This window comes from Eucalyptus grandis, chromosome 6 (assembly GCF_016545825.1).
Source record: "Eucalyptus grandis isolate ANBG69807.140 chromosome 6, ASM1654582v1, whole genome shotgun sequence".
In the NCBI taxonomy this organism is placed as follows: Eukaryota; Viridiplantae; Streptophyta; class Magnoliopsida; order Myrtales; family Myrtaceae; genus Eucalyptus; species Eucalyptus grandis.
In genome coordinates, this window is record NC_052617.1 from 16,808,434 (window position 1) to 16,833,013 (window position 24,580).

The window sequence follows — 24,580 nt, forward strand, 5'->3', positions numbered from 1 at the left end:
ACGCAATCTAGGTCACGACGATATTCGTGCAAGGCCGCACGATCTGGGTCACGGCGAAGGTTGCCGGAGGATCATGTGACCCTTGCCGGGGGTTGTTGGACTGCCAACCCTTCGCCATTTCTTGCCCTTGGTCGGCCAACTTTTTTTTTTTCCTTTTTTTCAATAAGAAAGTCTTTAACAAATATAATTTCTCCGAACATTATTTTATTTAAAAGTACTTCACAATGAACATTTACAATACTATTTACCAAATATAATTTGTATTTTGAATTTTTTTTTTAACTTAACGGTCATTACATTTCTCCAAAGATTTTTCCCAAAACCTTTCTAAACGTATCCTAAATCTTCTATATTTGGTATTGTCGGAGGCCAAGTTTATCCAAGGCAATAAGCATCTCCAATCAAAACTACCGCCAAGACAAATCTGTCGCGGAGAAAATTCAACATTGGGGAGTTGTCTAATCTTTCATAACATGATCCTTATCCAACCAAAGAGAAAAAAGAGAAAAGGAAAATAAAAGCAGATATCTTTATAAGGAAGCTTCCTTAATCGCTAATTCTTTCCTCATTTAGCAACAGACCGAGACGGTTAATCCCCGAGCAAATCTGATTCCGCCGCTCGATCGAGAACCGCAAAAAGAAAAATCCACGAAAAATTAGAAGATAAAAGTCTTATCATTTTTTAAATTCCCTATGCTCTTTTATGGTAGTCTTATAAATTTAGCACGGCCCCTGTCGGGACCGTACAAAACCGGCAATGATTTAAGCTTTGTCTTATATAATTCTCTGGATATTCATGCCCGGTAAGGTCGGTAAAAGTAATAATAACGAATTTCCCATCTTTGACTCGTTGGTGAATCTATGTTCTAGTTTGGTCCTGTCCGAATCATTGTCCTTATAGAAAATCGAATGATCCTCAGACCAACAAAAGCAACAATAGAAAATAAGGAAAAGGGCACCAAGGAAAGATAATTTAGTCAAGAATGTAATATGGAGATGGAGAAAAAAAATGTTCTTTTACCTATTATTCGATGATCTACGATGGTATCCATAATTCACTTTGTAATATATACGCACACAAAAGCCACCGTATTGTTGTAATGCAAGGCATGAAAAAACCAAAAATTATTTAGATATATATTTTTATAAGTTATTTTTTAAGATGTATAAAATCTCCGTTCATAATTATATAACGATAACTATAACATTTAATGAGCTCATTTGTTTCGTAAAATTATATGGAAATAAATTAATCAGAGGCACGTGAATGGGCAATCAAAGGATGAGCTCAATCCACTAAAATTTGCATGATTAACGAAGGATTTACTTAAATATAATTTTTTTTATATATTTTTTTTTTTTTGGAGTGAACTATTAAGGTAATGTAACATTCGATCTCCCCCTATAAAAAAATGCTTATTTCCTTAATGAGTAAGAAATAGTAGGAATTTGTAAGATCCCGATTGATTGCTCGAGTGATGAGAGAAGCTTGCATTTTAAATATGGAAGTACTGCTACTGCAAATTCCATGGAGGGAGGATGATACTGGAGCTATGATTCCGAGCGCCCGCATTATTTACAATTTTTTTTTACAAGGGAAAGCTCCGAAAAATTGAAGATGGAAAAACGAAGAAGCGAATCCGGTTATGATTTAAGGCGACGGCGATCCTAGTCCCGACCGCGTGGGATTATTTACCCCCTCGAAGCCTGGAGGAAAGACCGCACCGTTCCCCCCCGTCTTCCTTCCCTTCGAAGGCTGCGAGAGAGATTGAGAACGCGCTTTGTGTCGACGAGACGGCGGCGACGAGGAGGAGGACGAGGCGCCGCGGGACGGGGACCGCCGGGAGCGATGCGAGCGGCGCGATCGGGGCCGCGGGGATCGGCGATTAGAGCGAGTGGCCAGCGCGGGGCGGCGCCGCCGCCGTGCAATGCGCGTGCGAGGGCGGGGGCGGACGGAGGAGAAGAAGGCGGTCGTCGTAGTAGTCGTCGTCGTTTTCGTCGTTGATGGCCTTGCAGCTGCCCCACCGCCACCACCAACACCACCACCACCACCACCACCGGCTGCAGATGGGCTGGCAACCGAGCCTGCTGGGACTCAAGCGCAAGAACGGACCTCCCCTCGGCCTCAGGAACCTCGGCAACTCCTGCTACATCAACAGCGTCCTCCAGTGCCTCACTTACACCCCTCCCCTCGCCAATTTCTGCCTCCGCAACCTCCACTCCTCTCTATGTAAGCCGCCCCCTTCCCGCCCTCTCTTCTCGATTTCTTCATCCCGTTCGTGCCGTCGGCGCCCTTGTTTAGCTAATTCGACGGGGCTCTGGCGCTGGCGGCGTTAGGATTTGGGCGTTTTCTTTCGTCTTCTTTTTTTTTTTTGTGCCCTAGGGCGTGAGAAGCTTTTTTGATTTTGGGGGATTTCGGTTTTTCAGGCGATTCGGGTGCGGATGTGGAGCGGAAGCGAGATTGCCCCTTCTGTATACTAGAGAGGTGGATAGTGCGATCTCTGAGATCGGATCAGCAGCAAGATGCGCCGGTGAAGATCCAGAGCTGCTTGCGCCTGTACTCGGAGAACTTTCGGTGGGGTCGCCAGGAGGACGCGCACGAGTTCCTCCGCTACGTGATCGATGCGTGCCACAACACCTGCCTCCGCCTCAAGAAGCTGCGGCAGCAGCAGCAACGCAATGGTGCCGAGCCACCCAACTGTGGCGATTCCGTTGTTAAGGAGATTTTCGGCGGGGCACTGCAGAGTCAGGTCAAGTGTTTATCTTGTGGAGTGGAATCCAACAAGGTCGATGATATTATGGATATTAGTCTAGATGTCTTGCAAAGTAGTTCGATTAAGGAAGCGTTGCACAAATTTTTCCAGCCAGAAGTTTTGGAAGGCAGCAATAAGTACAAGTGCGAGAAGTAAGTGGTTCGACTTTCGAATTTACCTCGATGAACTTTGCTTCTTTATTCTAAATCAGATACTTGTGCTTGCTCAGTTGTAAGAAATTGGTTGTGGCTAGGAAGCAAATGTCGCTCTTTCAAGCACCTAATGTTCTTGTAATCCAGTTTAAGGTATGTTGTTTGCTTTACTGTGCGTGTTTACTGTTGTTAATTGTGTTGCTCGGTGGCTTAAGCAGTTATTGTCGTCTTATTTGATTTGCAAAGAGGTTCGAAGGTATATATGGTGGGAAGATTGATAAGGCTATTTCGTTTGAAGAAATTTTGGTGCTCTCGAGCTTCATGTGCAAAGAAAGCCAGGTATGTTGACATTGCCCTCTCGGGGTCTCCTGTTGATATGCTTAGCAGAATTTCTTTTCTGATCTAATTTTTGTACTCTTATTTCTTTGATCTTTTTCTGTCATCTGTAGTATCTATCTTGCATCAAGGGATCCAATGATAGCATAAAAGAAATTGAAGTTGACTAATGCATTATTTTCTTGGCTACAGCTCTAAGAATAGAAATTGTGTGGCATTTTACCTCTCAGTTCACGCACAGATAGATATTTGTGTCATGGGCATTGTTTCAGGTATATATAGCATGTTTAACAAAAAAAAAAAAAAGAAGATCTATAGGTAGACGCGATTAATTTTTTGGCAATCTGCTTGCTTCCATGTAACCAGAGATTTTAATTTAATCAACTTAAAAAGAGTTTGAGGACTATATGGGAAGATAATGATATTCTTATTTAGTTTTAGAGGTACTCTCTAGTTAAGTTGTTTCTCCAATCGAGATCGAGAAAATGCTACCTTATGTATCTTGATAGGGGTTAAGATATCTGTTAGAGGACCAATGGCTGGATGGACAAAACCAATATGACACAACATATGGATTGCTCAGGAAAAAAATAAAAAAAAAGCATTTATGAGTTGATGCTGTCTCTATATCAAATGATTTATGTGATTCATGAGCTCCTCCTACTAGAGTCTCTGTTTTTGTTGGGGAAGCAATTAGGGAACTTATTCTCCCCTCAGGTAATTTCCAAGAAAGTGGGGAAGTGTTGGTCAATAGATGCTTTCTTGGTGATAGAGGAGAGGTAGATGCTGTGAGACATCTTTTCCTTCATTACCCTTGGACAAGAACATTATGTTCTTATGGGCGGCCTCTTATGCTTGCATAGGGCTAACTTGGTTTATAGGAGGATCTATTAGACAAGAATTATGGGATTGGCAGGTCCTTGCCTAATGTTAGGAAAAGAAGAATGTTCAATGTCTCTATCTATTTTTTGGTTGATTGTGGAAAGAGTGGAACAAGAGAGCCTTTGAAAGAGAGGAGAGAACTGTTTTTGTAAGTGTCGTGGATTGGCTAAAAGTCTTACACTTATTTTATACTGTAGACTTACAAGTGGATGTAAATATTTTGATTGATATTGTAAATGTCAGCCCCTGTAATTGAGCTCTTTTTGGTTCCGAGTTCTTTCTGTATGTGGGCTTGCATACCCTTGGTGCTCTGTAGTAGTTTCTCTTTACTCAGAAAAAGAACCAAACAATACATCTGATTCATGAGAAATATGAATTCTCTAGGTTTGCATGGGTGCTGCTTCCTCATTGTGGTGGTTTCATTTGAGAAGTATCAGCATGACTTTCTCCTGGTTGTCACTTGTGAATTGTGCTCTGGAATAGCTCCGTTTACTTTCTTCTCTGGTGTCATTACTCATTTGTGCTCATTTTATCTTCTTCAATCACTTGCCTATCAACATGTGATGACTGGGATTTTGTGCAGGATACGTCACCGCAGTATAATCTTTTTGGTACTATTGTGCATGCAGGCTGCTCACCAGACTCAGGACACTATTATGCTTATATAAAGGTCTGCCTCATGTATCCTTTTTGTCCTTTTAAGACTATTTATTGTAAATTTTCGATCATTCACTGTTGACTATATGGAAACAGGACTCAGTGGGCCGGTGGTATTGCTGTAATGATTCATTGGTTTCTCTGGCCACTTTGGATGAGGTCTTATCAGAAAAGGTCTATATCCTGTTTTTCTCTCGCGCCAAACAAAGGTCAGCATCTGCCAATGCAGTTTCTGCTGCCAATGGAGTAAAATCTCGTGATCTGAATGGCATCAAAGCATCTAAGAAGCGGGCTTCTGCTATTCCACCAAAACCGGCACAATCAAAACCATTAACTGAAAATTCTTCATGGAAGTATGTGTCTGCCTCATCCAATGGTGATAAAGTGTCTTCTGGCCCGCGGATGAAGTTCAGCATTGCTGAAAATATTGGTTCCAAAGGAGTTCCTGCAGTTAGCAATGGAAAGGTGCATGCACTTAAGAATCAGTTGGGGGAAAGTAATGGGCATATCAAAGGGCCAGTTCCTGTTAACAAGTGTGACAAAGATCTTTCAACTTCAATAAACAGGAATGATATCGACAAAGAGAATAAGAACTCCTCCAACGGGAGGACCCAAGTAGTTGCGCATTCTAATCATAACAATCTGAAAGTCGGTGATTCTAATGGTGACAAGAGTCAAGTTCATTCTTCCCACAATGGAAATGGTACTGTTGGTACTGTTGGTACTGCTGGTACTGCTGGTACTGCTTTCCCCTGTTCAGTTAAATCACATCTCCATGAGAGAAATGGCACAACGCACATCTTAGGGAAAGGGAGAGGGTTTGACCAACATGAACTGCAAAATGGTAGTTCTGATCAACCCTCTGATGTAACAAAGTCCAAGAGGAAGCTGCAGGAGGACTCCTGCATATTGCTGGCACAGGATGCTCAATCTCAGGCCAAAGTCAAAGAGCTGAAAGAAATGTATGTTTGAATCTATTCAAGTTATTTTTAGTCATTTATGATTACTTTTGTCCAATCATAATTAATGATGGTTTAAGTTAGCTAATTTCAGTTTTTTTTTTCTCCTGATGCTTATGTTGAAAAAACACTATTGCTTGTTGTGAATCTGGTCTCATGCATTTCTTGTGATGTTCCTTTATGTTTCCTGAAGGTTGACACATTGTCATTGCTTTCTCTCACAACTCTGTTGATAGGCTTTTCCGTTGGTGTTTTGGGGCCAAAACTTGTATCTATGTTTGTTTACATTTACTAAATTATCTGAACCGTCTTGCAAATTAGTTCTGTTTAGATAATATCTACTGTTTGGTGGTAGAGTCTGCTCCTAAATTTGGCTTGTGCTCATCTTTTATTTATTTTTCTTGTATATTCAGACTCAAGAATGAAGCTTCCTCTGTATTGCGATCATGTGGCTGGGCGGATGATGTCTACGCTTGCATGCGCACTGGGAAGAGAATGTGCACGAGCAAAGCAGATGATAATTCACTAAATTTTGACCATTTGAGGTGAGTTCTCTTCCTCTCTTTCCATACCTGAGCAGTTTACTTTTCTCCCTGGAATGCATGTGGGTATAGAACTTCTTTGAAGTTGCGTTCATGTACATCTTTTGGAAATAGGATATCAACCTCTGTGATCATTTTCTTTTCTTGAGTTGGGGAGACTTCCAATAGAAGGCAAATTTCTTTTTCCCTGACATTGAAGTTTCACCTGTCACAACACAGTTTTTTTGCTAGTTTCAGTTAAACAGTCATCAATGTCATTGAAACTTTGATATTGAAGTTTATGTTTTGCTCTAATGGAGATTGATTGGGTGAATGTTTCCCATTTGATGAATGATTCTGAGGGTTAGTGTCCTTTTTCACATGGAGAGAGACTATTTTGTCCATGCCATTGGAGAGAGTGATTGAAGATTTTATTGTCCAAAAAGCGTAATTATCATGCTGAATTTCTGTGAGCCCAGAACGCAATTTTGATGTAAATGGAATTTTATTCCCAAATGACATGAGAAAACTCAAATCTGCATTATGCGACACTCACATTCTAACTTAATGATGTAGGATGACAGGTCCCTTAGTAGTGAGCCCAATTTGATTGAAAACTTGAGGAGAAATATAAGGATAGATAACTCAAAACAATTAATTTTCTTTAGGCATCACAAGAAGGGTTCCTAATGCATCACACTTAGCAGGAGAAATGAATCACACAATTTGAAAATAAAAGACTTGCTAAATTCAATAAGCCAAAACTCTGTAGAGAATAGAATTACAATGATACTTATAGACTCTTCCTAGTATAGTGTACTACTAAAAGAAATAGGCGATCTTTAAACAAGAAACATGATTTATATAGAGGAAACATCTAAATAGGGAAACACAATATCTTACTTAAAGACAGGAGTTGTGTAATTCCTAATGTACCTAATTGATAAAACTACTAATTCTACTAGAAGAAGAATCCTAATCCATCACCAAAATTTAATGATGATGGAAATACTATGACACATGTTGACTTGCTAACTTGTTGACTGGATCACTTCGTGGTTCATCTTAATGAATTTTGATTTGAAAAACAATACTGAGTCATTAGATTTTGGTATATGGGTTTGCACCCCCTTAGTGCCATTTAGTAATATTTCTTTTAACTATAATAAAAATCTGTTTTTGATTGTTAAAGTTCTCCACATTGCTCCTTTACAGGGTATTTTTTTTGTGTGCCTTATGCTTGTAGTCTGCCACCTAATGGTTTATTTGAGTTGGACTTTCTAATATTGTTTATCCCCATTTAATTATTCGTTTTACTTGTGGATTTCTGTTTTTTAATTCCTCATTTGTCAATATCATGTGCTATTTCAGTTTGCATGTGAAAGGGGTATTAAAGCATTCTACTTCGCTTGTTTATATGGTTGTACTGGGTATCATATGTGTACAATCTCCTTTCACCTAATATTTTTAATTCTTTTTGTTGAACTTTTTAACATAGATTATTGTAACACAGGAAGCTGTTGATTGCGGATGCCAAATCAACCTTTATCTCACAAATTCCAGAATCATTGAAAGAGAAACTAATTGGACGTCTCCGATCATTTAGTGAGGAAAAAGGATCCTAACCATGCCTTGATCCATGCGGTATATGACATGAGGAGGCAGTTTTACATCCACAGGATTATGCACAAACTGAGGGCTGTTAAGATTTGAGACGATTGGTGTAGTTGGTACTGTTATGTTCATGGGAAGCAATGGCCTCACAGTTTTCTGCCAGTGGGCCTCCATCTATGGACCGGATGGTAATGGGTTCCCATTCATGTGGATGCCAATGGTTATAACTAAGGCGTGTTGCTATACTAGACCATTTTTTGATAGCTAGTGCAGGCAACCAGATAAAGTCCCATTCAGTTGATACCTGCGTATGGTGACATCTGTTCTTCTTGTTGGTGAAGGAACGATTAATGGAAAATCGAAGCTGAGTCGGATTGGACCAAATTTTGCTTTCTGGATACATATGATGCTAGTGAGAGAGGAGTTGCAATTCTATTCACCCTGTACAATAGGCTTTTTGATCGTAAACAGTCCTCATTTTGTGGATGCTTAACAATTTTTCCATTAAAATGTGGCCGGCCCCTACCTTGAGGTTATTGTTCTGCTGACCTTCCCATTCGGAGTAAATTTTTGGTCGATCTCTCCTCCTGTGGAAGTAGTTTCTTTTTGTTACAGTACAGTAATACTAAGATGCTGCATTTGAGGTTCTTGGTGTTCCGGAGGTGCATCTGCAAGCGTTGTACCAGTATTATTGTTTGGGATGGATGACTATTGCTGGCAAAACCCTGTGATTAGTTATTAAAGCTGCTTTATCTTCATCTCTAGATTTCGATTTTGTGAAATAGGTGCTCTGTAACTGCTATATGTCGGTTGGATAACAAGATTTACCCTGGCATTGTGAAAATGTTTCTCAATGCACTACCAAGTACCAAGCGATTTGGAGGCATCTACCCGTAATACCATTAGATGGACAAGCAAATGGTCACGCTTGCAAGGTACTACAGTTTTCTTTTTTCCAGTAGAGTTTTGGGGATACTGTTTCTTGTATGCAGCCAAATTACTGCTTGCTGCTGATTATATCAAGGGAAATTTGTCACGAAAATCGACATATGGATGTTAAAGAGGGTCAAAAGAGTTATCTATATGGGGATAGAGTTTCAGACTACCGTGTCGTGTTCATGATTGTGTCCATGGGATGATAATGTGTTTCTAAGACTTTTATTTTGTCCATAAATTTGTAAAAAAAATTGTCAGCTATTAAGAAATCAACAACTCTCTGATGCCAAAAAAAAAAAGTCAAGTCAATTCCAATGCAGGAACAATGTTTTTTTTTTTTTTTTTTCACTCGGCTAGAACCAATGCAAGAACAGTGGTTGTTATGAAGAGACGTCGCATTACATTGGATGAGGTGATGAAGCGTTTCTCTTCCGGAAGGATCTGGAACTGGCATGAAAGCTGAAAGTTCAAAGCGGGACTAAGAAAACATCCCGAAGGAAAATAACCAACCGGATTAGACGATCCTTGATTGGCAAGGACCGTGGGTCCCGCACCACTTTTTAATTTTTTTCGACGGCTTCTACGTCTTAATTCATTCATTCTTTTAATCATTTTCCATATGAACATGTGGTAATTCCCCCTTCCTCTTCCCCCCAAAAAAAAAAAAAAAAAAGAAAAAGAAAAAGATAGGAAGGAAAACTTTAATCTTATTCAGAAGTTGTCATTTATATGAATTTGCTAATACTTCGCTCCAGTACACTCAGTATTGACCTAAATTTATAATAGGAAAAATTATTCAAAAATCCTAAATTATTATATTACGGTCAATTTAGTTATGAACTGTTTAATTGTGCCATTTTAGTTGTAAATTTTTCAACATCTTGCCAAGTTAGTCTTAGATCTTGTTCTTCGACTAATTTTGATCAGAAATAGTCAATGTAGCAATTTAGTTAATATTGATCGTCTTACGTGGTGCAGTTAGTGTTGACATGAATGATGTCTTAAATTTTTTTCTGACTTTTTATAATTATTATTGATTATTTTCTTTTTCTTCAGCGTGTTGGTGGGGTCATTGGCCCTTGGTGAGGGTCGATGACCCCTGTCGTTCCTTGCGCATGGGTTGTGAAGCCCTCATCGACTATAGGGAGGGCTTGGGAGCCTATGCCAAATCTGTTGAGGTGAGGGTGTGGTGGCTACAACAAGGGCAGGCAAGGGCCGCCAATGCCCTCCCTAAGCATTGTGAGGTCTATGTCCCCCACTCATGGCTGACAAGGGTTTTGCAGCCCTCGCCTAGGGGCAAGTAGGGTTCACCGGCCCTTGGCTAGTGGCCAACGGCACCGTTGACACAATGAAGGAAAAAAAGGAAAAGAAAACACAGATAGTATAAAAAAATAAAACTAATAAAAAAAATTAGAAAATTTAAAAAAATATTATTCATGTTAGCACTACCTGCATCACGTAGGATGGTCAGTAGTGATTGAATCATAAATCCAATAATTTTTGGTCAAAATTAATTGGTAGAAAATTGGCTTATGATACGAGATAGGGAAAACGAAAATAGAATTTATGACAAGTATGCTATCCTACACATACGGTTCTTCTATGACCTCAGAATAGAACTATCTATTAACCACCAAATTCCTCTTCATTTTTTGATTCATATCATAAAGAATTTTAGGGTAGCAGAATTTTGATGCATATGATTCACATTATGGCAAGTGCAGATCATACTACTAAAATTAATTAGAACAACATTCCTAGTTTTAAAGAATCATTAGTTAAAATTTTTAAGACTAAAATGGGACAATTGAAATGTTTATGATTGAATTGAGTACTGTACAATAGGTTTTAGACTAAATTGACCTGATTAACAAGTTTAAGATTGAATTGATCGCCGTATAATAATTTAGAATTTTTTAAACAAATTTTCAGATCATTATTTTTTTGTTATAAATGATTCATTATGGTACTTTAAGAGTTGATTGTGTCCAAGTACATAACAACGAGAGATAGCCGAGCTCAATTGTGCTGGCTTGTGACCCAAGTGGGGGTAATAATGTGGTGGAACATGGGTTGAGATCTTGCGGGCCGAGCTTGTTGTGACAAAATTTTGGCCCACCCATTCCAAGCCAAGAGTTGATCCATGCAGTCTGAGCGAAGGCTTGGGCCTTGCAGGTCCTAGAGTAGAGGGGTCCGCGTGAGGCTAGCTTCACAGAGCAGCAAAAACCTCCCACTCCCAATAGTGGGAGGATAATGGGCCGGTGTCACTCGGGCCCATCATGACCCAATGGGCTGAGTCTATCGAACCACCACTTTATATTTTTTAGGATTGGTAAGTTTTTAAAAGGCTCAAGGAGGAAACACATGGGAAATCTGCCCTGGGGTGGGAGATCCCATGCTGTCCTCCATATTCCCTCTCTATCGGGAAGAGAAAAATAAATAAAGAATTTTGAGATCTCACAGTGAAAAAGGTAGACTCCACATCAAGGTGAACTTGCATTGACTATCATTGGGTAGGCTGATATAGTAGTCATGCATGTCTGAAGTAAGTGAAAGTGGGTGAAAGGCCCACTACAAGGTCTAGCATGCCTTATGGCGCTGCAAGCAACTGTAGGCTAGCCTTGTACCTCTAGTTGCTTGCAGCGCCGTCGTTGGAAAATGAAGAAGGTCAGAGGACCCAGAAGCATTGGAAAGGAGGAAGCGACCACCAACAGAACTAATAATAATAATAATAATAATAATAATAATAATAATAATAATAATAATAATAATAATAATAATAATAATAATAATAATAATAATAATAATAATAATAATAATAATAATAATAATAATAATAATAATAATAATAATAATAATAATAATAATAATAATAATTATTATTATTATTATTATTATTATTATTATTATTATTATTATTATTATATTTCTTGTGCATGCGATGGAAGACGCAAAACGTGAAATCCCATGATCTTCTTAGCTAGAACAAGAACACGATAATCGAGTAAAATATTAACACAATTGTTTTGAAATCTATCGTTCTTGATGCGAAAGAGGAAAATAATGATCCACACACAGTCCTTCTTCTCTATTGTTTTAAGTATCACTGGCTCAATAAGACGGCTCTCCTTATCCTTTTGCGCTTGGGTAAATGCTCATTTTATGAGATCTTGTGAGAAATTAGGGTTTAGAGGAGGAAAGACTATTTATAGAGTTTTCAACCACGTTAAATTACAAAATCAAGTTTAATTCGGCCCACACTAACCAGTCTCATATTAGATTAATTAAGAAACTTTCCATCTTACTTTAGACCAACCAATCCCATAAAATGATAAATTACAATATTAACTAATGTAGCTCCCATTAAAAAAACTCTTACATGTGATACCTAAGCCATGACCTAATTGGCTCGGACATAGAGACTAGAGTTGGACCTGAGAGTGACGCGAGTGATGAAAATATCGGGCAGCCTCTGAGCCGGCCGCACAAAGCATGAAAGCCCTGAGAGTGACGCGAGCGATGAAAATATCGGGCAGCCTCTGAGCCCACCTCGCAAAGTATGAAAGTCCCGAGAGTGACGCAAGCGATGACAATATCGGGCAGCCTCTTCACGCACCGCGCCAAGTATCAAGTTCTCCCTTTCCCTCTATACAAGTGGCACCCTGCGTTTAGCCCGATCACACCACGGGAAAGCATTCTTCATTTCAGTTCAAATTACCAAAAGCTTCAGCTTGTAGTGACAATTCCAATGGCGGAGGAAGTGATTTTGTTGGACTCTTGGCCGAGCCTGTTCGGGATGAGGGTCAGGATTGCCCTGAGAGAGAAAGGCGTGGAGTTCGATATGAGGGAGGAGGATCTGAGCAACAAGAGCCCTCTCCTCTTGAAGATGAACCCGGTCCACAAGAAGATACCTATCCTCGTCCACAATGGCAAGCCGTTTGCGAGTCCCTCCTCATCGTCCAGTACGTCGACGAGCTGGGTTCGCGAGTCTCCTCTCTTGCCTTCGGATCCTTACGAGCGTGCCCGGGCCGGGTTCTGGGTCGATTACGTGGACAAGAAGGTGAGACAACAACTCTTTAATCTTTCCAACATTTCCCTATCTCTTAACCGCGCTTAACATCATGACACGAAATGACCGTGCAGCTATATCCGGCGATGCGAATGATGTGGCTGTCGACAGGGGAGGCCCAGGAGGCGGGGAAGAAGGAGTTCATCGAGTTCCTGAAGGTGTTGGAGGGAGAGCTCGGGGACAAGGCCTACTTTGGCGGGGAGACGTTCGGGTACGTGGATGTGTCGCTGATACCGTTCTATAGCTGGTTCTATGCGTTGGACTTTAGCATCGTGAAGGAGTGCCCCAAGCTGGGGGCATGGGCCAAGCGGTGCATGCAGAGGGAGAGCGTGGCCAAGTCGTTGCCCGACCAGCACAAGCTCCGTGACTTCCTCATGGAGCTCCACAAGAAGCTTCAGGCCAAATAAATAACTCTCTTGAGCTGATCATTGCCAATTTCATCACTCTTTCGTTCAATAACCCCTCTTCTATGGATGAGGCTGAACTCTTTTTGTACTTCTATGATTTCCTTCAGTACTTTACTGTGGTTCTGGATCAGCTAAATAACTAAATACACTATCGCATGAATTCTGGTTTACTACTATGTTTTGTGTTATTCACGCCGTGTATGTCAAGCGAGCGATGGAGATCAATCAATTCCATCATCAACTACCTGTAGTCTCGCAAGAGAATGTCTCCTCTTTAACAGCAAATATTCTAAAAGACAAAAAAATCTATTTATCACATGTCAAGTGTTCACTCGACAAATGAATTTCACTCAACTTTACTAAGCCGCCTCTCCATGGATTGCTAAAAATATGCCATGCTTTACTTATTTCTCTCTTGCGTGTGCGTGCACAGACACACTCCACATATTTAAGACACATAAAATGAACGTCTATGAGGAAAGTTAAAGTAAAGCGAACACTGGAGGAGGTCATGATGATGATGATGATTAAGAAGACGGGGAATTCGCATTGAAACTTGAAGGATCTCTTTCTTCTTTGACGGTCGTCGCCGAAACACTCGTCAATGGGCGCTTTGTATCTCGGCCATCTAATGACGACTGCCCAGTAACGCAGAGTCAAAATTTACTGTAACGATCGAGTTGAAGACAAACTCCGAGAGCATACATGATTATAAACTCGGAGGCCTCGGGATCCAGATAAGCTTGAGAAACACAAGAACCTTGACATGAACCTTCCCTTCCACTATAATTACTACCTCAGCAGGACAAGAGCTAGCATGCCTTACTTTAGGGCAACGTAGTATTCTCCTAGTACTCCAGGACGAAGAGAAGTAAACAGGGTCTAGCGAAAGCAGAAGCACAGTCCTCTACTCTATGCCATCGCTCCTTCAGCTCCAAGACCACGCCGTACACCTTCCGAGGGTCAGGAAGAGATTTGGACAGACTCTCCTTCTCCATGCACCTATTGCCCCACGCAACGAACTTGGGACACTCCGCTTCGATGCCGAAGCTCGCAAACATCTCGTAAGAGTATAACCAGCAGCAGAAGCCGATGAACAATTTCTCCAAGAAACCAAACTTCTTGGCCCCGAAGAAAGGCTCATCTCCGAGCTCGTTTTCTATTCAGTTTCAGGCTTTCAATGAATTCGTTCTTTAAATCACTTAAACACGACCTTTATCATCATGAATTTCAATCTTGATGTAACGACAATCCATATACTTTCAGTCACCAAGCCGACTTCTTCAATAGGATAAATGGGTAACGAAATGGGTAAGGTATATAGTTGAGAATGCCCCTTTCTCCTTAGATGGAGAAAGAAGAAGACCCACCTCAAGGAGAAGGGGGAGCGGCGCTGGTGCCTTCTTTCTTTGCTCGCTCCACAGAGATCTTCTCCTGATTCAAATTGATTCTATCTTTACTGTCCTGAGAAAGAAAAGCTAGCCTTTTCACATAAAATTTTCCAATGATGAGATTTTCCAATGATGAGTAGGAAAAGGAAGTATACAAAGAGTGTTGAGGTGTGGGTGTGACATAAGAGCAAGGAAATTTTGCCTGCTTTGATCAGGCTTTACTCCTGAGCACTACTTTTAAATGCTCTGGTGGAGCTGGAGATCTCAATTCTGTCAAAGAAATGTTAAGAAACAGACTTATTATTCATCGACTAGGTCAAAAGGGTAGAAGAAGATCCGAAGCGGTGGCTGCTATAAGAATGGAATGTTCCAAAGCATTCGCTTCAGAAAGAATTTGAACTAATTGTTAGAGAAAACTTTCTTATTTGTTTTGAAGTTGACAAAACGTTTCTATCAGTCTAGTCTGAAGACTTGCAGACTCTTTCATCAAAAGTCGAAAACCGCTGATCGCGTAGACTTAAGATTTAAAATCTTCCCTCATTGACAGTTTCTAGACCGTCGAAGAAGAATTATTTAGAATCGAGTATTTCTTTAAGGATTTGATTCGAGTGGCTAAAGAAAATCTCACAGCTGAAGATAGCATCTCATGATCTATTATTCGTTTTGAAAATAATTCGGGTAATTTGGATCAGTTGAATGGCGAAGCATACTTGGAAGGTTTTACTTATGGAAACCTAGATCTTGATTGTATGGGCGAGCAAGATTAGTGGGCTATCATCACATTTTTTAAGTAACTCGAGATTTTCCTAATTGATTTTATCCAATTGGTAGATTGGAAGAACTCCTTTGGAAGGTGCCAACGGTTATGAAGGCATGGAGGAGTATATAAGGAAGCAAAGTCTGAAACTTCTTGTTCTTTGCTGATTCAATTGTTGAGCGTAAATTTGTACTCAAAAGAGAGTTTAGATACTTGTGAGACCTTGAGGAATGTAGCAGAGTCTCTACACTGTGGAATCAAAGACGTGATACTGTAACGACTTTTTTGATTCATAGTGAAATCCAGCTGGTGGGCTGTCAGTGTGGGAGAGTGGGTGTAGGCTTGGATTAAGCCGAACCACTATAAACCTTGTGTTCTTATTCTCTTCCCTGAACTCTGTTATTTTGCTCGCAACTCTATTTAATTATTAAAGTCTAATTTTCTAAATCAACTAGATTCAGGTTAAAAGTAAAGTTTTATACTATATTCTGCAAAAGTTGTTTATGTACCTATTCACCCTTCTCTAGATGCTCGTACTAGCTCTCTCACTAATTATGCCATAGTTGAGCGTGTCTGTCCAATTGCTACAGAAAGGGCCCTAAACTAAAGGAATTAGAGCATCCTTTGATTGCTCCTCAAGGGTAAGGTATATAGGCTAGCTTTGAAACATAGTCCTATGAGTCTAGAATACAATCAAGATATAGAACAACATCCCCATATGCAGAGACATAAGCCGATGAAGAAGATGCTAATGGAGAAGAAAAGAATAAGTGAGCATGTGATTGTTGCCTTCCTCAAGCAACATAGGAATTTTTTTTTTTTTTCAAAATCCAAAGGATGAAGAATTTTTCAGTTCGCAATGGACTTCTTCTATTCTATTGGAAAGACTTCGACTGAAAATCGAACTTTTTTTTTTTTTTTTTTGCATTTCTGCTAAATGTTTATTATTGATGATAATAGTTTAGTAGGAGAACTTGTTTTATTGGAACTAATATTTTGATTTCGGGATTGAGGTGAGAAATGGCTTGATGACCCCTTCCCTCCGCCACGCACCGGCCCCATTCACTTGCTTCTTGGTCTTTTTTTTAGCAAGAATCACAGCGTTACCTTACCTTCACCGTGATACGGACTCCAAGTTGAAAGGAAAATGAGCTTTGCTCCTCTGGATGCTTGGCGCTTCCGTGGTTCGCAAGAAGGGTCTTCTGTGTCCCTTTCTATACTTCCTTTCGAAAAGGCAAAGACCCTAACTACCTAACGGAGTGCTCATTCTCTCAAAGAGCTTCTGTTTCTTGTGTGTAGGTAATTTTCTTGAAATATTAATCCAAATTACTGCTTGCTGCTAATTATATCAAGGGAAATTTGTCACGAAAATCGACATATGAATGTTAAAGAGGGTCAAAAGAGTTATCTTTATGGGGATAGAGTTTCAGACTACCATGTCGTGTTCATGATTGTGTCCAGGGGATGATAATGTGTTTCTGAGACTTATATTTTGTCCATAAATTTGGAAAAAATAATGTCAGCTATAAAGAAATCGACAACTTTCCGATGCCAAAAAAATAAAAAAAAAGTCAAGTCAATTCCAATGCAGGAACAATGTTTTTTTCTTCGTTTTTTTTTTACACTCGGCTAGAACCAATGCAAGAACAGTGGTTGTTATGAAGAGACGTCGCATTTCATTGGATGAAGTGATGAAGCGTTTCTCTTCCGGAAGGATCTGGAAGTGGCATGAAAGTTGAAAGTCCAAAGCAGGACTAAGAAAACATCCCGAAGGGAAATAACCAACCGGATTAGACGATCCTTGATTCGCAAGGACTGTGGGTCCCGCACAACTTTTAATTATTTTCGACGGCTTCTACGTCTTAATTCATTGATTCTTTTAATCCTTTTCCACATGAACATGTGGTAATTCCCCCCTTCCTCCTCCCCCAAAAAAAAAGAAAAAGAAAAAGAAAAAGAAAAATATTATCTACAAACTTTAATCGGTCACGGCATGTACATTCAGTAAAATTCCACCCATAGAATGACCAATATTATCTACAAATCTTATTCAGAAGTTGTCATGTATATGAATTTGCTAATACTTCGCTCGAGTACACTCAGTATTGACCTAAATTTATAATAAGAAAAATTATTCAAAAAATCCTAAATTATTATATTGCGGTCAATTTAGTCCTAAACTTTTTAATTGTGCCATTTTAGTTGTAAATTTTTCAACATCTTGCCAAGTTAGTCTTAGATCTTGTACTTCCGACTAATTTTGATCGGAAATAGTCAATGTAGCAATTTAGTCACTATTACTCGTCTTACGTGATGTAGTTGGTGCTAAAATGAATGATGTTTTAAAAAATTTCCTGACTTTTTATAATTATTATTGATTATTTTCTTTTTCTTTAGCGTGTTGGTGGGGCCATCGGCCCTTGTTGAGGGTCGATGACCCCTGTCGTTTCTTGCGCATGGGTTGTGAAGCCCTTGCCGACTATAGGAAGGGCTTGGGAGCCTATGCCAGATCTATTGAGATGAGGGTGTGGTGCCCACAACGAGGGCTGGCGAGGGCCGCAATGCCCTCCCTAAGCATCGCGAGGGTTGTGTCCTTCGCCCATGGCTGACAAGGGTTCTGCCATCCCCGCCTAGGTGCAAGTAGGGTTCGTTGGCCCTTGGCTAGTGGCCAAACGGCACCGTTGACACAATGAAGGAAAAAAGGAAAAGACAACACATATAGTATAACAAATAAAACTAATAAACAAACTTAGAAATTTTTTAAAAATATTATTCATGTTAGCGCTACCTGCATCACGTAGGATGGTCGGTATTTGATTGAATCATAAATCCAATGATTTTTGGTCAAAATTATCTGGTAGAATATTGGCTTATGATACGAGCTTGGGAAAACGAAAACAGAATTTGTGGCAAGTATGCTATCCTACACATACGGTCCTTCCACAGCCTCATAATAGGAACTACTTATTAACCACCAAATTCCTCTTAATTTTTTGATTTGTATCATAGAAAATTTTAGCGTAGTAGAATTTTGATGCATAGGTTCCACATTGTGGCAATTGCAGAGCATACTAATAGAATTTATCAGAACATCCCTAGTTAAAAATTTTAAGACAAAAATGGGACAATTGAAAGGTTTATGATTGAATTGAGTACTGTACAATAGATTTAAGACTGAATTGTAGTTTAGGATTTTTTAAACAATTTTTCATATCATTATCTTTTTGTTATAAATGATTCATTATGGCACTTTACGAGCTGATTGTGTCCAAGTACATAACAATGAGAGATGGAAAATGAGGGTCAGAGGAACCGGAAGCGCCGGAAAGAAGGAAGCGACCACCAGTAGAACTAATTATATTTCTCGTGCATGCGACACCTAAGCCATGACCTAATCGGCTCGGGCATGGAGACTAGAGTTGGATCTGACAGTGACGCGAGCGATGAAAATATCCAGCAGCCTCTTCAGTGACGCGAGCGATGACAATATCGGGCAGCCTCTTCACCCACCGCGGAAAGTATAAAAGTCTCCCTTTCCCTCTATATAAGTGGCACCCTGCGTTTAGCCCGATCACACCACCGGAAAGCATTCTTCATTTCAGTTCAAATTACCAAAAGCTTCAGCTTGTAGTGACAATTCCAATGGGGGAGGAAGTGATTTTGTTGGACTTTTGGCCGAGCCTGTTCGGGATGAGGGTCAGGATTGCCCTGAGAGAGAAAGGCGTGGAGTTCGATATGAGGGAGGAGGATCTGAGCAACAAGAGCCCCCTCCTCTTGAAGATGAACCCGGTCCACAAGAAGATACCTATCCTCGTCCACAATGGCAAGCCCGTTTGCGAGTCCCTCCTCATCGTCCAGTACATCGACGAGAGCTGGGTTCGCGAGTCTCCTCTCTTGCCTTCGGATCCTTACGAGCGTGCCCGGGCCGGGTTCTGGGCCGATTACGTGGACAAGAAGGTGAGACAACAACTCTTTAATCTTTCCAACATTTCCTAACCGCGCTTAACATCATGACACGAAATGACCGTGCAGCTATATCCGGCGATGCGAACGATGTGGCTGTCGACAGGGGAGGCCCAGGAGGCGGGGAAGAAGGAGTTCATCGAGTTCCTGAAGGTGTTGGAGGGAGAGCTCGGGGACAAGGCCTACTTTGGCGGGGAGACGTTCGGGTACGTGGATGTGTCGCTGATACCCTTCTATAGCTGGTTCTATGCGTTGGACTTTAGCATCGTGAAGGAGTGCCCCAAGCTGGGGGCATGGGCCAAGCGGTGCATGCAGAGGGAGAGCGTGGCCAAGTCGTTGCCCGACCAGCACAAGCTCCGTGACTTCCTCTTGGAGCTCCACAAGAAGCTTCAGGCCAAATAAATAACTCTCTTGAGCTGATCATTGCCCATTTCATCACTCTTTCGTTCAATAACCCCTCTTCTATGGATGAGGCTGAACTCTTTTGTACTTCTATGATTTCCCTTCAGTACTTTACTGTGGTTCTGGATCAGCTAAATAACTATATACACTATTGCATGAATTCTGGTTTACTACTATGTTTTGTGTTATTCACGCCGTGTATGTCAAGCGAGCGATGGAGATCAATCAATTCCATCATCAACTACCTGTAGTCTCGCAAGAGAATGTCTCCTCTTTAAAAGCAAATATTCTAAAAGACAAAAAAATCTATTTATCACATGTCGAGCGTTCACTCGACGGATGAATTTCACTCAACTTTACTAAGCCGCCTCCCCATGAATTGCTAAAAATATGCCATGCTTTACTTATTTCTCTCTTGCCTGTGCGTGCACAGACACACTCCACATTTAAGACACATACAATGAACGTCTATGAGGAAAGTTAAAGTAAAGCGAACACTGGAGGAGGTCATGATGATGATGATTAAGATAACCAGGAATTCGCATTGAAACTCGAAGGACCTCTTTCTTCTTCGACGGTCGTCGCCGAAACACTCGTCGATGGGCGCTTTGCATCTCGGCCATCTAATTACGACTGCCTAATTACGCAGAGTCAAAACTTACTATAACGATCGAGTTGAAGACAAACTCCGAGAGCATACATGATTATAAACTCGGAGGCCTCGGGATAGAGAGAAGCTTGAGAAACACAAGAACCTTGACCTGAACCTTCCCTTCCACTATAATTACTACCTCAGCAGGACATGCGCTGTCATGCCTTACTTCAGGGCAACGTAGTATTCTCCTAGTACTCCAGGACGAAGAGAATTAAACAGGTCTAGCGAAAGCAGAAGCACAGTCCTCTACTCTATACCCATCGCTTCCTTCAGCTCCAAGACCACGCCGTACGCCTTCCGAGGGTCGGGAAGAGATTTGGACAGACTCTCCTTCTCCATGCACCTTATTGCCCCACGCAAGGAGCTTGGGACACTCCACTTCGATGCCGAAGTTCGCAAACATCTCGTAAGAGTATAACCAGCAGTCGAAGCCGATGAACAATTTGTCCAAGAAACCAGACTTCTTGGCCCCGAAGAAAGGCTCGTCTCTGAGCTCGTTTTCTATTCAGTTTCAGGCTTTCAATGAATTCCTTCTTTAAATCACTTAAACACGACCTTTATCATCATAAATTTCAATCTTGATTTAACGACAATCCATGTACTTTCAGTCACCAAGCCGACTTCTTTAAAAGGATAAACGGGTAATGAAATAACAATGTTATGAATATTAATGTGTATTTTATATGTATAATAGGTTATTTCTATAATTATATTTCTATCGGTATCCTTTTTGTAATTAACCACTATAAATATGCATCTTTCAACCCGAAATGGGGTTGAGCCACCGTAGACATTTTCTCGTTATTTTCCCTCTAACTCTAAACATCAACATGGTATTAGAGTTGGAGGTCCTGATTTCGAATCTTTCTAGACCCCATTTGCCTCTCTAATTAATTTTTCATGTCTAGTATTAGGCAAAAATCCGAGACTAAGCGTGAGGGGGAGTGTTAGAATATTTAAAAAGTAAACCATGCATTCATTTAATAGTATAAGTTTTTAGAATAGTTGACAGTGACCTCACAAAATCTCACATGGTGTTAGAGTAAGAAAACGCATCAAATTCTTCAACATCTCTACCCCAAATCAATACTTCGTTTGCTCCAATTACTACTTCAAAAATGTCCAAAACATCTCAAAATTTTTGTTCATCTCTACCATCCCTTTACTCGTCATCTTCTAATTATGTTGGTCTCAATTTCCCATCGCTTCTCTATAAAATTGCTCCCAATTTCTCCTCTTCTTCCCTCTTCTCTGCTACTTCGTTCTCTGTTGCTGCAGCTCCAATTATGGCTATGCAATTATCCTTGTTGTCTCTTGTTCTTCCGATATCATAAGTCTCGTCTCCATCAAACTTGATGCAAACAATTATCTTTTGTGGAAATCTTAGTTTGAATCTAATTTAATTTGCAACTATCTACTGGCCTATGCGCATGGTTCTTTTTTATGTCTGCCGACACTTTTTAATGATAAGAACTGCACTGCAGTTGTCAATACCTCTTACTCCACTCAGGTAAATAGATTTCAATGAGTTTGCAATTTGATCAATTTAACCCCGTGGTTGAGAATTTCCGTGAAGTTCACAATCTTCGAACATCTTGATAGATTTGGCTGGCTCTAGGATAACATTTTACTGATCGCTGTGCAGCCAAGGAAATTGGTGCAAAACTTGATTTTCAGAATGCTAAGAAGAAACCCAATCGATCAATGTCTGATTATCTCTAGCATATGAAGTCAATTGCGAACTCTCTCACCGCAATCAATTGCTCCATCTTTGATAAAGACCTAGTGATTCAAACCCTTAATGGGCTCTTGTCTGAGTACGATCCCTTTGCCACCAGAGTCACAAATGGCTCGACAATTCTCTCCTTTGGCGATCTGCGGTCATGCCTCCTCATTCAAGAAGAACAATTTCTCCAAAAATTGAATGCATCTTCATCTAATATTCATCTTGCTTTGATTGGTCATGCCACGTCGCCTAGTCCATCGTTTCGAGGATCTCAAGGTGGACCTAATTCTAGAGACTGCAGATTTGGTCGAGGACAAGGTGGACGATTCTCGTGTAATCAATCGAGTTGGCAACCTTCCCATACTCAGTTTTGTTCGCAAACATTATCGGCCCCCTATGCCTCCTCCACCTCCTCTAGTTGGTCTTGTGGTGATTCGAAACCCTATGTTCCTCCATTCACATAGGGAGGTATTCTCGGATCTAGGCCTCATCTTACTTATCAAATCTATAATGGAGCTGGGCATATTGTGCTACAATGTCGCCAATGATTCAATCATGCTTCTACCACTACTAATTTGTCGAACTCCTTCTCAGCTTTATTAGTTGGAAAGACCTCTGATTCAAATTGGTATCTTGATAGTGGAGAGTTGATGTAGATGACTAGTGATATTGGTAACACCCTTAATCCTAGACCTTTTTATGATTTGATTAAAGTCTCGATTGGTGATGGTCATTTATTGCTTGTTAAGCAAGTCGAAAAAGCCTTTTTACATACCGGCTCTCAATCTTTACTATTATCTCCTCTCTATCATGTTCCTAATCTTGCTTGCAATCTCCTCTTAGTTGCTCAACTCTGTCGTAAAAATTCTTGTGCTATTGATTTTAATGGTTCATTCTTTTTTTGAAGGACAAACGAACTGGGAAAGTTTCTCCTTCAAGCTGATTCTTCTCATGGTCTTTATTCGATTCCCAACTCAATGGTGTCATCTCACTTGCATCCTATCATGGCTTCCTCTACTTCACTCACTTGCTGGCATGCTCGTCTTGGCTATCCAAAAAAACAAGTTTTTGAGTTGCGTTTGCAATTCTAGTTTTAAGTTGATATCTTGTGAGTCATGTCTTGTAGACAATTCTCATTGATTGCCTTTTGAGTCTTTTAGTCATTGTGCATCTTTTCCTTTAGTTGTAATTCATTTTAACGTATGGACAAGTCCAATTTTATCTAATTCTGGTTTCATATATTTTGTGTTATTTATTGATGAATATTCATAGTTCACTTGGGCCTTTCCCATAAAAAAATAAATATGAAGTGCCTACACACTTTCATTGCTTTCATTGTTTTATTAAAATCTGTGCAATGCCAAAATTAAATTTTTACAAACTGATGGGGGAGGTGAATAACTAATAATGCATTCCAAGCATACTTACGTGAAAATGGTATTATTCAATGTTTTTTTTTTGTCCAAACGCCTCATCTCAATATGGTCTATCAAAACAAAATCAGACAGTCAATCCAAATGTCTCAAACCTTATTAATTTATGCTCATATGCCTCCTTTATATTGGGTCGATGCTCTTCTCACTGCTATTTACCCTATTAATCGACTTCCCATTTCTGTCATATCCAATATTTCTTCTTTCCATTATTTATTTGGGTTCAAATTTGATTACTTATTCTTTTGGGTTTTCGGGTGTGCTTTTGTTATCCCTTTCTTCCATCTTGTGTTTCTCATAAGCTAGAACCTCATTTGGTGCCGTGTGTATTTCTAGGTACACGTCCAATCACAAATGCTATCATTGCCTTCATCGATCAAGTGGTTGTGTTTTTATCAGTTGTCATGTTTGGTTTTGATGAGGAGAATTTTCCCTTTTTATCAAAACCTTCAAATCTTAGTCCCACAATCCACTGTTCCATATCACATCCTTCACTTTTTGTTTACTCCAATCAATCTATTCTTCCTTCTGCCTCCTCTAGCCCTCAAGCTCCTCATTAGTCTCTTTCTTCTTCTCTAGCCCAATCTCCTAATTTGCCTCTCTCCTTCTCTCATCTTACCCGGCCTACTTCCAATTCTTTTTCGCCTCCACCTCCCCTCCCTTCGAACTCACTCACCTTGTCCCTGCCTCACTCCTTGCCCGACCAAATTTCTCCCATAACAAACCCACAAATCCCCTCTACATCTCTATCCAGCTCCTCTACTTCCGTTTCTTCTCTTCTGACTCATCCTATGTAGACTTGTGCCAAATTTGAAAATTTTAAAACCAGGAAATTTTTAATTTCTCTCATTCTTTTCATGAAGAGGCTTCGACTTGCTACTCTAAGGCCATTTGGAAAGTGGCCATGGTAGATGAATTCAATGCCTTGATCACCAATCACATGTGGGATCTTGTACCACCGGATCTC

At 40.3% G+C, this 24,580-nt stretch overlaps 3 protein-coding genes across 3 annotated transcripts; all 3 read left to right on the plus strand.

Annotated features, from left to right (window-relative positions):
• Positions 1–1,573: 1,573 nt before the first annotated feature.
• Positions 1,574–8,638, plus strand: LOC104448641 (ubiquitin carboxyl-terminal hydrolase 25). Its single transcript, XM_010062500.3, has 8 exons — positions 1,574–2,230; positions 2,428–2,905; positions 2,983–3,058; positions 3,152–3,244; positions 4,707–4,793; positions 4,877–5,742; positions 6,153–6,284; positions 7,774–8,638. The coding sequence occupies exons 1-8, from the start codon at positions 2,005–2,007 to the stop codon at positions 7,883–7,885; spliced, it is 2,070 nt and encodes a 689-aa protein (XP_010060802.2). The 5' UTR covers positions 1,574–2,004; the 3' UTR covers positions 7,886–8,638.
• Positions 8,639–12,420: 3,782 nt separating this feature from the next.
• Positions 12,421–13,364, plus strand: LOC104448642 (glutathione S-transferase U25). Its single transcript, XM_010062501.3, is given in 4 exon segments — positions 12,421–12,745; positions 12,748–12,784; positions 12,786–12,870; positions 12,954–13,364. Coding segments are annotated over 4 exon segments (642 nt in total). The 5' UTR covers positions 12,421–12,558; the 3' UTR covers positions 13,287–13,364.
• A 5,626-nt stretch (positions 13,365–18,990) lies between these two features.
• Positions 18,991–19,969, plus strand: LOC104448643 (glutathione S-transferase U25-like). The gene is made up of 2 exons (XM_010062502.3): positions 18,991–19,391; positions 19,467–19,969. Exons 1-2 carry the CDS (start codon positions 19,077–19,079, stop codon positions 19,797–19,799), a joined length of 648 nt encoding a protein of 215 aa, XP_010060804.1. The 5' UTR covers positions 18,991–19,076; the 3' UTR covers positions 19,800–19,969.
• The last annotated feature ends 4,611 nt before the right edge of the window (positions 19,970–24,580 follow it).

Excerpts from the sequence above, each read along its gene's own strand:
- LOC104448641 (XM_010062500.3), top strand. The coding sequence starts at position 2,005 with ATGGCCTTGCAGCTGCCCCACCGCCACCACCAACACCACCACCACCAC. Across the intron at positions 3,059-3,151 it reads TTCTTGTAATCCAGTTTAAG|AGGTTCGAAGGTATATATGG; the intron begins GTATGTTGTTTG and ends TGATTTGCAAAG. Across the intron at positions 3,245-4,706 it reads TCATGTGCAAAGAAAGCCAG|GATACGTCACCGCAGTATAA; the intron begins GTATGTTGACAT and ends GATTTTGTGCAG.
- LOC104448643 (XM_010062502.3), top strand. The coding sequence starts at position 19,077 with ATGGGGGAGGAAGTGATTTTGTTGGACTTTTGGCCGAGCCTGTTCGGG. Across the intron at positions 19,392-19,466 it reads CCGATTACGTGGACAAGAAG|CTATATCCGGCGATGCGAAC; the intron begins GTGAGACAACAA and ends ATGACCGTGCAG.